At 43.1% G+C, this 16,692-nt stretch overlaps 1 protein-coding gene across 3 annotated transcripts in view; it reads right to left on the reverse strand.

Annotated features, from left to right (window-relative positions):
* TRPC6 (transient receptor potential cation channel subfamily C member 6) overlaps window positions 1-16,444 on the reverse strand; it is a 453,173-nt gene extending 436,729 nt beyond the window's left edge. For all 3 annotated transcript variants that reach the window (XM_078655966.1, XM_078655967.1, XM_078655968.1), the window contains exon 1: window positions 15,738-16,444. In XM_078655966.1, the coding sequence (XP_078512092.1) occupies window positions 15,738-16,424 (687 nt within the window). In that variant the 5' untranslated portion in view covers window positions 16,425-16,444. The remainder of the gene's footprint in view (window positions 1-15,737) is intronic.
* Between the last annotated feature and the right edge of the window lie 248 nt (window positions 16,445-16,692).

A 16,692-nucleotide genomic window follows, 5' to 3' on the forward strand; every position in this document is an offset into this window, starting at 1 on the left:
ATATTTAAATATTTAAACATTACTCGCTAATATATGTATTCACTAAGATACATTTAATAAGTCAGTTAACCAATCAATTTTACACAAAAAAACATCCATTTAGACATTTATTTACCCATTTATTCTTCCATCAACCTTTAGATATACATATATAAAAAATATTTATTTTTCAGAAAGATACACATTCACTGGATGATGTCATCAGTGATGTCATTTGAGTTGTCATCAGTGATGTCATGAGTGATGTCACTGACCAGGTCATGAGTGATGTAATATGTGACGTCATCAGCAGTGCATTGCACGCGCAAGTTATAGTGAGTCCATTTAACTATAACGTGGGAATTTCAATGGTTTTATGCGAGTAAAATTTCCACCTAACTATAACTGGTGTGAAACCTATGGTTTTTTCAGTGAATTTAATAGGTTTTTTAAATGCTAATTCCTAACTATAACTGGTGTGAAACCTATGGTTTTTTCAGTGAATATATATATATATATATATATATATATATTGATTACCAAACCAATCTTCTGATTAAAGAAGGCGCTGACTCCGTGAGTTTCAATTCAAACGTATTTATTCCTTTTCAGTTTCTGCTCAGACGCGTTTCGACGGACTCCTGCCGCCTTGATCACTAACAAATGCATACTGACATTACGGTTTATATATACACAAAAGCACATTCTCACTGATTGGGTAGTCTCAGTTAATGTTGAATGACAGTTGCTATAGTTACCTCGGTTACACCCAAGGTGATGACGCTGCTTTAGCATATGACTTGCACATTTAGAGCATCCATATAGTCTTTCTACTGTTACTGTTAAATCACATGTAACAGGTACTTGCAGCATATGTGACCAAACAATTACGTGCTTAATATGTACAGTGTGAAAAATTGTGCCCAACATTACTGTGAGAGTGCGCATTACTGGTGACACAGCAACCCTCATTTTCAGCCTTTTTTAGTTAACATGTTTTGTATCTGCGCTTCAGCGAATCCCGTGTGTCCATGCACACAGGCTGCACATTGCTGCTCATATAAACATGTGGATTGGTCCGGCGCTGTAATCTCAAAAGTGTCAGTTCCCTGAGGCGCGCTTCTGCTGGTGGGCAGCATCTGGATTGTTCAGACTCGGTGAGTGTTTACAGTGAGACCGCCGCGCGCGCGTTTCTTGTTTCGCCTGATAGCCTAATGCAGGTAAACTATTGAATGTAGATTACTGCTCCTTCTACTTGAAGGAAGGCGAGCGGGACCTGACATTGTATTGTTATATAGCAAGTGCTGCTGAGCGTAGCGGCGGGGGTTGCCTGCTGTGTGGCACGATGTGTGATGTTTACTATCTATTGGTCGGTCATCTCCCTGTAGTGATGAGTGCTTATAAAGTGTATTTACAGTGATTATGGATTAAAACTATGCATATGTTCACGGGTACTGGGGATAAGGAAGGCAGAGAGAGGCGCTGGGATGTGTTTGTTTAAATGTGGACACTAAGGGCCTCATCCGCATTTAAACCTGCCGGGATCTTGGAGTTCATTAGAATTATGTATCTAGACTCCAGGCGGCGTAGCGCCAGTTTCCGATTTCCACCTCTCGGATTCTTGGGGATGCTGTCTATAACAAAGTAAGTTAGACCATCCATATTGCCCCCATGGGCCTCGTGGATGTGGCGCGCCACGGGGTACGTTTGGTCTAAGTTCGCAATCGCCCTTAGGTGCTGCAGAATTCTCACATGGACGGGATGAATAGTCGATCCCACATATCTTTTGCCGCACTGGCATGTTAGCACGTAAACAGCAAAATCAGTTTTGCATGTGAAATGTGCCCTCAGGGAGTATTTCTTTCTTCTGAATGGTAACTGGACCTCAGTGGTATTGATGCCATACATGCAGGCTTTGCATTTTATGCATTTTTTGAACCCCTTCTGTGACTGTAACCAGTTTTTCTTCTGTTTAAGAACAGGTGCATTCACCACCAGGGTGTTCCGCATTGATTTCGCTTTCCTGAACGATATCAGTGGACTCTCTCCTACTTCGCTCCCTATAGTAGGGTCATTGTGGATTAATGGCCAGTGCCTTTTTAAGATTTTGCGGAGGTTTGAGTGATATCGGTTGTAGCCTGTTATTAGTCTGGGGGGTTGTCTCGCCTTACTGTTTGTAGTTGTTTCATTTACCACTGGGAATATTAGATCCTTTCTATTCTTGGTTTCACATTTCACTTCAGCTTTTCTGCACGTTTCTGGGGTGTATCCTCTTTGTTGGAGTCGTGAGAATAGATTTGTTTTAGCATTAGTAAGACCCTCAGGAGTGCTGCAATTGCGTGTCATCCTGAGGCATTCTGCATAAGGGATTGATTGTTTGAGGGGGGTGGGGTGGAAACTATGAGCATGTAGGATTCCATTCCCTGCAGTCGGTTTGCGGTAAGTGCGTGTTTGGATTTTATCATGCTCAACAAACAGCTCTATATCTAAAAATTGTATGTTTTCTGTGCTGGTGTTGCAAGTGAACTTAAGATTTAAACTATTCTCATTAAGTTTCTCCGTGAATTCCACAGCACTCTGCACATCGCCCTCCCACAAAATGAAAATGTCATCAATAAATCTGTTGTACACAACCACATTTTTCTCCATGATTTCTCTGTGCTGTACCCACAGCACCCGCTCCTCCCACCAGCCCATGTGGAGATTCGCATAGCTGGGGGAGAAGCAAGTTCCCATGGCCGAACCTTGTACCTGTTTGTAATACAATTTGTCAAACATAAATGTGTTGTTCGTAAGACACCATTCTGTCATTGCCAAAATCATTTGGGTGTGTTCAAACAGGTTTATAGGTCTTTTTCCCAGGAAGTATTTGATGGCGTTTAGGCCATCCGTATGTCTGATGCTGGTGTATAGGGCTTGGACATCTAGTGTCATGAACACATATTCCTTCTTCCATCCAATATCATACACTTTGGATAGGAAATCTCCTGTGTCTTTTATATAAGCAGGTAGTTTTTTGACTTCTGGTTGCAAGAACTGGTCAATGAATATGCTTGTGTTCTCAAACAGACTGCCTATCGCTGAGATTATCGGCCTTCCCGGTGGTGTTTTATCATCTTTGTGAATCTTCGGGATTAGGTACAGTTGTGCTGTCACTGGGTAGTCGGTTTTCAGAAATTCAAATTCATTTCTGCTCAAAAGACCTTTGCCTTTCCATTTGTACAGGTCACCATGGTACTTTTCCTGGATTCCTACGATGTGCGTGGGGCTGATCCTTGTGTAGCACTCTCTGTCATGCAGTTGGTTCAATGCTTCTGCGTTGTACATTTCAAGCGGCCAGAGCACTATATTTCCGCCTTTGTCGGACCATCTTACCACAATGTCTGATCTTGCCTTTATCTTCTCCATAAGGTCATTGTATTTGCGTGTCTGATCCATGTTTTCCCAATATTTCTGTTTGGTACTTTTAATGGATAGATCCTTGAGGTCTCTTGTTACACATTCGGCAAAAAGATCCAGCCCATCTTTTGGCATTATAGGCATAAACGTTGATTTTGGTTTGAAAGTAGTTGTGGTAGACTGACAGATATCTATCTCTGAGTTACGTGCTACCCCACTTAGTGTGATGCTTTCTGATTCATTTTCATTCTGCTGTTCGAGATCAATCATGATTTGTAATGTTGCCATATCTTCCACATTTAACCTTGTGTGTGATGCTTCTGGAGCTACCATCTCAGATGAGTTCTGTTTTGAACTAGCGAAATATTTCTGGAGTTTTAATTTACGGACATAAAGGAACAAATCAATTCGTGTCTGGGCATAGTCAAAGTTGGTATTGCTGCAAAATGTCAATCCTAACGATAAAATTTCCAATTCCTGAGCGGACAACTCCATGTTGGAAAGGTTTATGACTGTATTGTCTTTTTCCATGTTCAATATCTGCGTCTGTTTTGTCTGGTCTTTGGTCTGTTTTGTCTTTGTGTTTCTTCTCCCCCACCTCCTGTCTTTTCTCCTCCTGCTTTTTGTGGTTGTTTTTGGCCCTGGGGTTGTTTCTTTTTCCCACCACCGTCTCCTCTGTTTTGTGGGTTCCGCGGGCGTAGGGTCCTGAGGCGCTGCATGCGTAAAAAAGCTAGTTCTTGTGCTGGGGTTGGGGTTGGACCACTCATTGCAGAACTATGGGTGCTTTCCTGGTCTGTATCGTATTCCGAGCTGACCTCTGTTTCACTTGGTTCAGCACTGGCGCCTTCTTGTCCGTCTGCAGATGTGGGTTGCTGTTTTCGAAATTGGTCGAATTTTTTAGCAAATGTGTAAATTCTTCCGTTCATATAGTCATTGCGGTCCCTCTGAAATTTCATCGCTTTTCTTTCCTTAATTTCTGCCTCAAGTTTCTCTAGCCTCAGTTTGATCTCGTTCATTCTTTCTGTTATTTCTTCTTTGCTTTCTTTTGTGTCTAATTCCTTTAGTATTTCGTCAATGCGTACTAACATTTTTGCTCTGTCACTCTCCGCGAATTCTATCAAGATTTTCAACATATTCTCTGAGGACTTCGCGCTATTATCGGCCCACTTTTGTAGCATCAAGGGATCCGGGTCCTCGTATGTTGGGGCCACCAAAATTCTTAGGCCACGTGGTACTCTCCCTACATCCAGGTATCTGCTTAGGGATTTCACTTCCCACCACTTGGACATTTCCTTTTTACGCATTTTTTCCAGTTCATTTAGTAGTTTTTTCGTCTCATCTTTCTCAGTTGTTGGTGGTCTGGCTTCTCTGTTGGTTCTATCACCCTTGCCTGTATCTTTGTCCACAAACACATCCAGCGCCGCTGCCTCCCTCTCCCTTTCCCACTCAGCAGCCATACTGAGGAAATTTCGGGACAAATGACGCGTTTGTACAAACTCACTGCCCGTGTGCAATTTGCTTCTCTGCACCCGGGGCTCACTCTCCCTTTGAACCCAACTGACCGTCGCCCGCTCCCTGTTACTCACAACGGGTTGCCCCTTACCTGGAAATCTCCAACTACTCTCCAGCGGTCACAGATCTCCGGTTCAGGGCGCACTCCGTAGTTTTCTTCAGGTTACTCGGGTCCTCTTAGTGTTCTGGTTCCAGGGGGCACTGTGTCTCTTTTTTCCAAAAAGATCTACCATCAATTGTCCTTGTTTACTCAGTGCTGCCAAATCGAGTAGGGTCAACGTTGGGTTTCCTCGGACACGAAACCTGTTATATTGATTACCAAACCAATCTTCTGATTAAAGAAGGCGCTGACTCCGTGAGTTTCAATTCAAACGTATTTATTCCTTTTCAGTTTCTGCTCAGACGCGTTTCGACGGACTCCTGCCGCCTTGATCACTAACAAATGCATACTGACATTACGGTTTATATATACACAAAAGCACATTCTCACTGATTGGGTAGTCTCAGTTAATGTTGAATGACAGTTGCTATAGTTACCTCGGTTACACCCAAGGTGATGACGCTGCTTTAGCATATGACTTGCACATTTAGAGCATCCATATAGTCTTTCTACTGTTACTGTTAAATCACATGTAACAGGTACTTGCAGCATATGTGACCAAACAATTACGTGCTTAATATGTACAGTGTGAAAAATTGTGCCCAACATTACTGTGAGAGTGCGCATTACTGGTGACACAGCAACCCTCATTTTCAGCCTTTTTTAGTTAACATGTTTTGTATCTGCGCTTCAGCGAATCCCGTGTGTCCATGCACACAGGCTGCACATTGCTGCTCATATAAACATGTGGATTGGTCCGGCGCTGTAATCTCAAAAGTGTCAGTTCCCTGAGGCGCGCTTCTGCTATATATATATATTAAATTTCTATGGCAAAATGAAACCCCTCATTTTGTTCCTTTTCAAATTAAATGTATTGTGTTACCACTTTATTCCATTCAAGATGACTTCAGGTGTGCCATACTTTTGTCATAAGTAAGACTGTTAGCGTTCTAGTTGTTCTTTAGAACACTCTGGGACATTCTGTCATTGGGCTATAGTTGGGCTACATCTGGCTGATATTTGGGCTACATTTGGGCTCGTTTGTCTCTGGTGGCCATCTTGGGAGACTGCATATCAGAATTTTTTTTATGAAATATAAGAGGATTTGAGAAGTCACTCAAAATGTGCCCTAATTTTTCTTTCTTCAGCACTAATCATAATTTCGATGGCAAAATGAACCCCCTCATTTTGTTCCTTGGCAAAATAAATGTTTTATGTGTTAACACTTTATTCCAATCAAGATGACTTCAGGTGTGCCATACTTTTGTCATAAGTAAGACTGTTAGCGTTCTAGTTGTTCTTTAGAACACTCTGGGACATTCTGTCATTGGGCTATAGTTGGGCTACATCTGGCTGATATTTGGGCTACATTTGTTTTTTTTGTCTCTGGTGGCCATATTTGGGCTACATTGGGCTACATTGGGCTACATTGGGCTACATTGGGCTACATTTGGGCTCTAACATATATATAGCCCAATGTAGCCCAATATATATTTTTTCAAAGTTAATTTTCGTAAAAACCACTGGAGCATATATCTTGAGACATAGCAAAGGCACATCGGGGTACCAGTCCCTACAATTTTGCCAAGTTTGGTGGAAATCCATTCAGCCGTTCGGGCTAAAAGTGAGTCCAACCGCCCTATGGAAATTAACTTGGGGAAAACACGTTTTAGGACCCCCCTTTTATCTCGGCCCCCGCTTGACGGATCCCCCGAAACTTTCAGGGAAGGAGCGGAGCGCAGCGAGGCAAAGTTAAGGAAAATTACAGGCAGATCCCTCATTCGGCGCCAAAGTTATTCCCAATAGAATGTTGCGGATTTCCTATGGAAAACGATCCTAACTATAACTACCTACTGGCGACCGCCAGTAGGTAATATATATATATACATATATATATATATGCACCAAACCTCCTTTCCAAAGAAATGAGTAGAGACCACGCCGGGGAACATCTTTTGGAAGTGAATTTTATTCCTGTGTTGGCGAATGCATTTTGGCCTTTTCATCTGCCTTCATCAGCGCCCAAGAATCCAGGAGGCTGTTCACAACACAAGTTTTAATCCTGCTGCCCTTTGATTGGTCAAGGTCACACTCCGCCCCCATAAGTATCTGCACACCTGTTGACAGTTCACGGTGTGTTTGTGGACTGCCACACCCAGAATGCATCAACTCCAGTCCAGGTAGGTGTCGCATGGGGAATTCAGTTTTTATTGCGGGTTTTGAGCAGAATAGTCCGTGCACATTAAAACAGCCAAATTTTCCTGCTTGTTATGGGAACAAACACTTCCTTGGGTCCCCGAACCGCCTCAACCTTGGAATCCGGGTTTGAATGTCAAGCAGGGGCAACAGTGTGAAAACACGCCGCCCAGCACACAGTTAAGTAACTGCATTACTGCCTTCTAATTTTCCCCAAAGTCCATGGCGGGCCCTGTCCTTCCAATCCCTTGGACGCACAAACAGCCGCGGTCGCAGCCAAAGCCAGTGATGTCAGGGCCAACTTTTCAAGGGGGGGGTCTCTGTATCGTGTCTCTGGCTGACACGAAAATATGCGCCAAACCTCCTTTCCAAAGAAATGAGTAGAGACCACGCCGGGGAACATCTTTTGGAAGCAAGTTTTATTCCTGTGTTGGCGAATGCATTTCGGCACTTTCATCTGCCTTCATCAGCGCGCAAGAATCCAGGAGGCTGTTCACCACACGAGTTTTAATCCTGCTGCCCTTTGATTGGTCAAGGTCACACTCCGCCCCCGTACGTATCTGCACACCTGTTGACAGTTCACGGTGTGCTTGTGGACTGCCACACCCAGAATGCATCAACTCCAGTCCAGGTAGGTGTTGCATGGGGAATTCAGTTTTTATTGCGGGTTTTGAGCAGAATAGTCCGTGCACATTAAAACAGCCAAATTTTCCTGCTTGTTATGGGAACAAACACTTCCTTGGGTCCCCGAACCGCCTCAACCTTGGAATCCGGGTTTGAATGTCAAGCCGGGGCAACAGTGTGAATACACGCCGCCCAGCACACAGTTTATTTTATTTTTATTTTATTTTAGCTGTTTTATATCGCGCTCAAATACTACCAGAGTGTCCTGGCGCGTAAGAAGAAACAAGCATGTGGCCAGAGGGAGAGAAGAGAACAGAAATTAATAAGCCATTCTGAAAAGATATGTTTTGAGTGCCTTTTTAAATGTCACAAAATTTTCAGTTAATCTCAGGGAGAGAGGGAGGATATTCCAAGTCCTGGCCGCGGTGACAGCAAGTGATTGGCCTCCCAAACGAACTCGCTGAAATCGAGGTACTCTTAAGAAATTACCATCTGCAGAACGCAGAGCCCTAGTAGGGACATAGCGGGAAAATCTGTCTCTCAAATAAGAAGGACCAAGGTCATGAACTGCTTTAAAAGCTATAGTAAGAATTTTAAAGGTAATCCTCTGTGCTACTGGCAGCCAATGTAGTTCCTTCATGTGAGCCCGAGGACTTTCTCTATATGGCACATTGCACAGTAGGCGAACAGTCGCATTTTGGATGATCTGGAGCTTTGAGACCAAAAAAGCCGGAGAGCCACACAACAGAGAGTTGGCATAATCAAGTCGTGATAGAATAAGGGCTCTTGCGACCGACTCTCTTGCTGAAGAAGGTAGATAAGGAAAAATCTTCCTCATGGCTTTTAGGGACCCGAAGCACACCCCAGTGAGTTTTTTTATGTGTGCCTCGAATCGCAAATCCTCCCCAAACCAGACTCCCAAATTTTTAGCAGGGATATTGACAGCGCCTGGCTGGGGAAAATCAGAAGGCCATAGAGTTTCTCTGAAATTGGACGGAAACTGGCCATATAGCAGGATTTCTGTTAACTGCATTACTGCCTTCTAATTTTCCCCAAAGTCCATGGCGGGCCCTGTCCTTCCAATCCCTTGGACGCACAAACAGCCGCGGTCGCAGCCAAAGCCAGTGATGCCAGGGCCAACTTTTCAAGGCGGGGTTCTCTGTATCGTGTCTCTGGCTGTTTGTGCGTCCAAGGGATTGGAAGGACAGGGCCCACCATGGACTTTGGGGAACATTAGAAGGCAGTAATGCCGTTACTTAACTGTGTGCCGTTCTTCTCCCCACCCCCTTTTTGGCAGGAGGACTGGTGGGAAAACTTAGAAAGTATAGGAGCTGTGCCCCCCACTGCCAACTCCAACCCTCAGGTGCTGGAGGCGAGGTGAAGTACTCTTTTCAGTGCCCACCATCTTGAAGATGGTGGGACTCCTCAATCAGGATCAGGGATCAGGGATATGCCCATTCCCCATGTGGAGTGAGCATTTTGAGGGGGTAATCACCCTTAATGCAAGGAGGCCATTGTCTACTACCTGGCACTACATTCAGCACCCCATAATATAATATTTAGGTGGCCCCCCTGGGCCCTGAACTTCAGTTCCTGATGACCTAAGAAGAACCAGACACAAGAGAGCTGCAACAGCAGAGAAGACTGCAGAGACCAAGTACTTGCCCCAGCCCTACCGGTCCGTCTGTAGCCCTTGGCGAACCTGCAGCAAAAGATGACTCGTCCACTATTCCAGTGACCTCCAGCACCCTGGTAGGATGACTTCCTTCAATAAAGATCAAGACTCCAGAGAACAGCAGACCTGATTACCAACCAAGCATTTTTAAAGTAAGGACCCTGTGACCACAAAGCCTGCCCCAGTTCACCTCTGCACCCGAGTGGTTCCGGCAAGGTTCCCTAGCACTCTAGTGCCATATTCCACCATGAGCTGGCCTCCCCTGGACTCCTCAAAGTCGTCTGCAGCCTCTGCAAGAGACCCCCCCAAACACGACCTGCTCGGGTAAGCCGTTTCGGACACCAATAGGCACCCCTGGACCCATTGCCCTGGACATTGCTGAAGAGCAATAAAGGTGTCCCTTCGACCCGAGAATCACAACTTAGCTCCTCAGCTGTTGGTTTCCTTTGACCAGCCGCCTAGCCTGAGCCTGCAGACCTTGTTCGATTTGGCCGTTCTTCATTACCTTGAGTACCTGATGTTGTGTTGGCACCCTGCACCCGGCTGCACCTGTGCCCCTGGTAGTGTAGTGTTGTTGCTGCTTTGGGCCCCATCCAGGGCTTGGTTAAACCCCCAAAGACTGGCCCCCAGGCTGCTGCTAGCTACTTGTAAGTGGCCTCTTTCCAAATGCACCCAATCTCCATGAAATTGCACCGGGCTCCTGACCTCAAATTCTCACCGTGCCCCTGGCTGCCCTGCGCCACTGGTAGCGCACTGTTGGTGCTGAACTGAACCTTGCCCAATACTGACTTTAACTTCTGAAGACTGGTCTTGTAAGTCAATGTTATCCCTATGTATGCTGAATGTTTTCTTCATCCAATAGGTTAACATTGCAAATTGCACCGTGTCCATTTTTCAAGCTGAAAAGTATTTTTATTGAAAAACGTATCTACCTCTGACAACATTCTGTGGTACTGCAAAATAAATTTAACCAAGTATTATTTTTATAGATTGGTCTCGGATTCATTAATTGATTATGTGTCTCATTTATTGCCACTGTATGTACAACAAATGCTTAACACTGACCTCTGATAAGCCTAACTACTCGCCCACACTACCACACACAAGAGCATTTGTATTATCTACTTTAGCCTTTGTAAAGCCTCTGGGGATCCACAAGACTCTCTGTACACTATCCTCATTTTGGTATAGTATATAGAAAGCCAACTTCCTACAACGGTTCGGCAGACTGACCCACTGTTTTGATCAAAACGGACACTACAAGCTCCAGAGGACTCCCTGCAAATGTCCAGCTGACCTACTGCTCTGGATCTGACTGGACCTGCAACTGGACCTGCCTGAGCTTCTGCCGGAGTCAGTTCCTGATCCCAAGAGGTGCCCCTCGGGTCTTAGGGCTTTTCTGTGGTATCCGTTGAGCTCCTGCCTGAAGAAAATCCTGACGTTTTCAGGTCTTGGCGTCCTCAAATGAGCCAGTTCATGCCAAAATCTTGCCGCCTATGCTGGCCACTAGCATGAAGCTCCGGTGATCCAGACTCTATAGAGACCCCCAGTTAATTATTACTGAAAGGCAGGGACTGGATGATTGGAACTGAAAAACACACAAAAAATGCAGAAACAAGCATTCATCAAACAAATACACAAACATTTAAATATTTTATGCAATTCTAAAAATATATATAAAAAATCTAAATTTTAACAATGATGGGAAGGTTGGAGATGTTTTAAAGTTCAATTGAGGCCACTCATCGTCCATGCTACATTCTGTTTGATACATTTGATCTCAACCCGCAAATCAATCTGAGGATAGTAACTAAATTTTTGTCTTCAATTTCAAATTACTTCACATTTACAGAAAGAATTAAATTTTTTATTTTTATGTTGTGTTTCTTAATTTATATACATTTTTATTAATAGTTCAACACTATTTAATTTTCTAAGCAGTTCCAGACACCCAGAGAAGGCTTTTGGGACCCCCAGTTGTTCCCAGATCAGAGGTTAGGAACCACTGCTCTAAACCAAGATGTATTGTCATTGCCAGTGTTTGGTTAATTCTTGTGGTTGCATGTGAATTATTCTGATAAACTAGACCATTTGAAAACAAGAGTATGCAGATGACGGTAATACTTGTAGAACATGAAATGTGCAATTCAAAGAAGGCACAGATAAATGAAATGTAGAAAGAAAGCACATATATATAACGAGCACTGTTTTTGAAGAATATTTTATGTTTTCAATACCTAACTATTCCAAATTAAATAACGAAGAAGAAAGATAAAGCTTTCTAGAAATTGGGATATTCACTTTTCTTCCAAGAGGATTTTATATATCCTAAATTCCATATCATCTCAATAGAGCTGATGGGGCAGTTCTCATTCAGAATCTACTGTTGTGCACATAGCTACCCACTTCCTCTTGGCAGATAGGAAATATAAATTGAAACACAAACACACAAAATAGCAGCAAATCAGTCCCTACACCCATGGTTCATGCAGCGTAGCACTATGAACTAAACACTTGCAACTTGCACTGGACTTAGGTTTGATCATGACCTGTAGCCCACTTGGCGCATTAAACATGTAATATCACATTTCATGCATCTTTTATTGTCTAAGAAAAAGATTCACATTAAAAGAAGGTGATAGATAGGAATTATGGGCCTGATTTATATAATAGCAGGTGGCCTGTTTCTCTCATCAGGACGATGGAATAAATTACTCAACCATCCTCAGGGAGGTGCCATCTACCCATCACGGTGGTTCCTTTCAATGCTGTTTAGCAGTTTTCACTGAACCTAACTGTTAGGATTTTCATAGGGGTGATGGGCAGTGAAAACTGACCTCTAATTCCAGCCATCTAAATAGGGTAGGTGGAATTAGATGTCTGCTTCCAGCAGGCCTTACTCCACCGGTTTATCAAAGGGGTTTAATCACATTGGAGATGGAGTAGGTGAAACATTCTCTTGGTGGTATGTATACTCCAGTGCCATTGAGATGGAGTATACATACTGCCAAAATATAAATTAAGCCCTATTTTTCTAGTCTAATGCTGTCTGTAGTCAACTATTATTGAACTCTGCTAGGGTTTTAGGGTTTGTTGAGGTACTTCATTTACTTCAGAGGGGCATTTGCCATCAGAAGCATCCATTTTGGAGACATCTTGAAAGGTCCAAACCTCTGTCCTCCTAGTCAGTCTGGCACCAACCTGGGGGGGTAGGAGGGGGGAAGCTGTCCCAGAACTGGTTTGAAGTGACCAAGGAGGAGGGAGCTGCTCATTAACGTAGCCATTCTTTTGGAGGGCTCACAAACTTTTCACAAGACGAGAAGGGTTTCTTCATCTTAGAGTTTGAGAGTATGAGGCACAGTGAGAAACAGGAACTGCTGCATAAATGAGTAGGGTTAAATGTGGGAACAATTACCTTATTTGTAATGGAGGGACCAGGAGTCACCCCACCTACCCACCCACTAGCTACTGCCAGGCAATAATGTGGCATCCCTGGCACTCTCGTCGGACACAGCCATAGCCTAGACCTGCTGGAGGATTCTGTGCTCTGAATAAATTACTCCGCCATCCTGACAGAGGTGCCACCTGCCTAATTATGAGATGACCAACAAGCTGGCGGTCCTTTCTCAAGCACTGGCAAGAACTGCCATCATAGCCGTTCCTGTCAATGCTGTTTTCAGTTTGATGCAGGGCTCTGTCAATATGATGAAGCCTTGCACCTAATGGATTTCTTACATATAAGTAGAATATTGGTTTTGAAAAGAAAATGCTCCCTTTGCCATGAAAGTCCTCTTCCAAAGTGATAGGAGCATTTAGTTTATATGCTCCTTACTGCCAGGGTTTTCCCAGTGGTGACAAGCAGTGAAAGCTGACCTCTAATTCCGTCTCAATAAATTAGGTGGGCGGAATTAGAGGTCTGCCTCTGATGGCCCTTAATCTAGATGGTGACAGAGTAGTCTCTGCTGTGATTAAATCTAAAATCCACTCGCTTTTAAATTTGGTTGTGAGACCATTATTTTGGTGATATGTATACTCCATCGGGGTTGCGACAGAGAATACATACAACCAAGCTATAAATCTCTTAAGTCTAAAGGTAAAAGTTGTGTTTGGGCAAAGGTGCCAAAAGTATTCATCCAGTAAGGGGACTACCCTGGAAATTCAAATGTTTAGACTCAGAGCTTTTCCCATCAAAGTCAGTGGCTTCAGCAGGACCTCGTCCAAAGCCAATCCTACTTTGTGAAGACTTCTTCGGATACAGCCTGTAGCCTTGCCCCACTGAAGGATTGTGACTTCTATTTCAGAGGTAAAGGTAAAACTTCCAACTGGATTGAACCTGGTTGGTGTAACTGATTTGTGCGTTCTCATGGTCGGTGTGAAATAGCCCCTAGGTCCCGGTCTACCACGACCACAGAGCTTTGTGCTTGTTAGTGCTATTTTTACTTAAATCTTCCAAAATTCATATTTCCAATCCCCCATATTGGGTTTTTCTCATTTTGAAGTCATTTTGTTTCTTAAAATATACACTATTTTTCTAGATTGGAGTAGGACTTTTATTGAGTTGTGTTTTTGACTTTTCAACTGCTTTGTTATTATTAAATGCTTCACCTATTTTTTATAAGTTAAGCCTATCTGCTCTCTACTACCAGGGGTTGAGCACAGGTTTAAATTACTGAAACCTTTAACTCGGCCAAAGCTGATAGAAACTTTATTACCTGTGGTGGACCTCAATCCATTTAAACTAATAATCCACTTTCTCACATAGCCAATAGGTCTGCCTTATTTGATTTTGATTCCAAGCCAGATACTTATATGTGAAACCAAGACCTTTGCGCAGACATCCTGTGTGCATGGTGAGTGTATGTGTAAGGTATAGATGGTAGCAAATTTGATATAGCACAAGTTGGAAGAGGAGACACAGTTCCTGAGACAGAGGGTTTGTATTGCCTGCATTGCTGGAGCTGAAGGCAGGAGCCCCAGGCACTGCAATGTGGAAGGACAGAGATAGGGCTAGGCTTAGATTAATTTCTAAGTGATATAGTTGTGTGTCTATGTGTGTTGGGTTGAAGTAGTTGCCCTACTCCCATTGAGCCAGAATAGTTATAGAATACATTGCACATTTTGAGATTTATCTAAAGGTGAGCTACACTCCATTTCTGTACGAGGTCAAAAAAGCACATTCCTGCAATTGTGAGTTCCTCTTAAATAACTCAATGAACAAGATTTAACAACTTAGCATGCTGGTTAATAAGTTACGCACATTTTAAAGAAACAATTATATTATGAAGCTATGAATTCAATTAATTTCTGATAAAAGTTGCTCTGCCTACCTAAACCCCAGATTGCAAGGACACACACACAGCCCAAATTTAATGGTGATATACTGTTGTGAACCTGAAAAACTATGAGGTATAAATAATAAAATACTGATCTGTCGGCCCTCAGTCTAAACTTTGATAGGTAAATTGTAGAAAGGTGATGTGTTTTTAGGGTATTTGGGAAGAACACCAGCATATCCACTCAGTTCACATCCATAGTGTACATTTCAACCTCAAAATTCCTAGAAATGTTGGCAATATTTGGCTTGAATGCAGCTAGGTTGTGGTACTGAAAAATGTCTAAAACTTCACGAAAGACCAAAAGATAGGATTTTCCAGCACCAGTACTAAATGTATGTTCCTCCACTGGACTCAAGCATGAGCGAGCCACAAACGTCTTGCCTGCTCAAAAGTTAACCGTCTGCTTACACGTGCTTCTTACTGCAACAATTTGTAAGTGTGAATTACCATTTAAGATCTGTTGCATTTCTAGACAAACCCTGACACAGATTATATTTAGATGTCTTACCATGTGCACACATACATGCTCACACATGTGATCTCACTGGATACAAAGTCAATCATCCATTAAATTATAATCAGAAGTTAAGGGATTGTGCTCACATTGTTTTTACAGTCTATCATATGTGCTGCCCATGCAGGTTTCCACTTTCCATTACACTGAAATCTCCACAATTGACAGAACTTGTAGAACAGCCCCACATATAAACATGAAAAGATACCAAGACAATTCCACATCGATACATGCTACATGACTGTTTCAGGTCCGGCTTGCTGTATTTATTTAATTGGTGTTTCATTCATTCCATCACAGCCCTAATACTTATACAACACAGTAAAGCCAAGAGGCATGATTAAACAGACATCACATACAATGTGAAGAAATGCTAAAAGCATGTGCTGAGAAGGCACCTACCTTAAATTCTTTTTCAATGTTCGCCAGCACAGCCAGCTCATTGCTGAGTTCTAAGGCAGTCATTACGGGGTCTTCGCTGGACAAGGAGAGGTAGGCAGGGCTTGCTAGTCCTTTGTAAGCATTGATTCTGGATCTGGAATGACTGAAAGAGTCATGTTTCTGTTTCTCGCTGCATTCATTGCACTTGCAGAAATAGTCATGGGGTCTTTCTATGCGAGCTCCTTTACGCAAAAGGGTGTGCACTATTTCATATTCCTGGCAGTGAGCTGCCAGGATGATTGGTGTAACATCATGCGAGAACCTTGTTCCATCCTCATCATATGCATAGAAATCATCATGCTGGAGTTCTGATTGGCTGGGGCTTGTTGTAAGTCTCTTGGCTTCAGCAAAAGAAGGATGGCCCAGGATTGCTTCCACTATTCGGACATAACCCTTACTTATTGCCAGGAGCAGTGCATCCCCGACTCGTGCCAGATTCTCTTTCTTCAGGAGAAGTTCTGTAATTTCAAGATGTTCATTGGCAACAGCTAACTGCAAAGCATTCTGCCCCATATAGTCAACACAGTTAACATTCAGTGAGAGGCATTCTTCAATCATTTTTCTCACTACAGGAATATTTCCATATTCTGCTGCATCCAAGAAACGTTCTTCATCTAAAGAAAGACTAGTCGATCGGTCACTGAACATGTACGCTGGCCCTCGATTTGCTTGCCTTCTTCCCTTCTCCCGGTGTATTGTCTGCCGGCAGTTTGTTAGTCTATTCTCAGGACTTCGCCTGTATTGGAATATAGCCAACATTAATATACAATATCCAACATCATGTACATCACTAAATTAGATAGATGCCTCCTCTTACTATCAAGTTTGTCTTTGAGGCACAGTCAGAACTAATTGCTAGACTTAAGGAAGCTTATTTTTATTTGATTAGCACAAATTCTCCAACGTTCTGCAGGTA

Source organism: Lissotriton helveticus, chromosome 8 (genome assembly GCF_964261635.1).
Source record: "Lissotriton helveticus chromosome 8, aLisHel1.1, whole genome shotgun sequence".
NCBI classification, from domain to species: domain Eukaryota; kingdom Metazoa; phylum Chordata; class Amphibia; order Caudata; family Salamandridae; genus Lissotriton; species Lissotriton helveticus.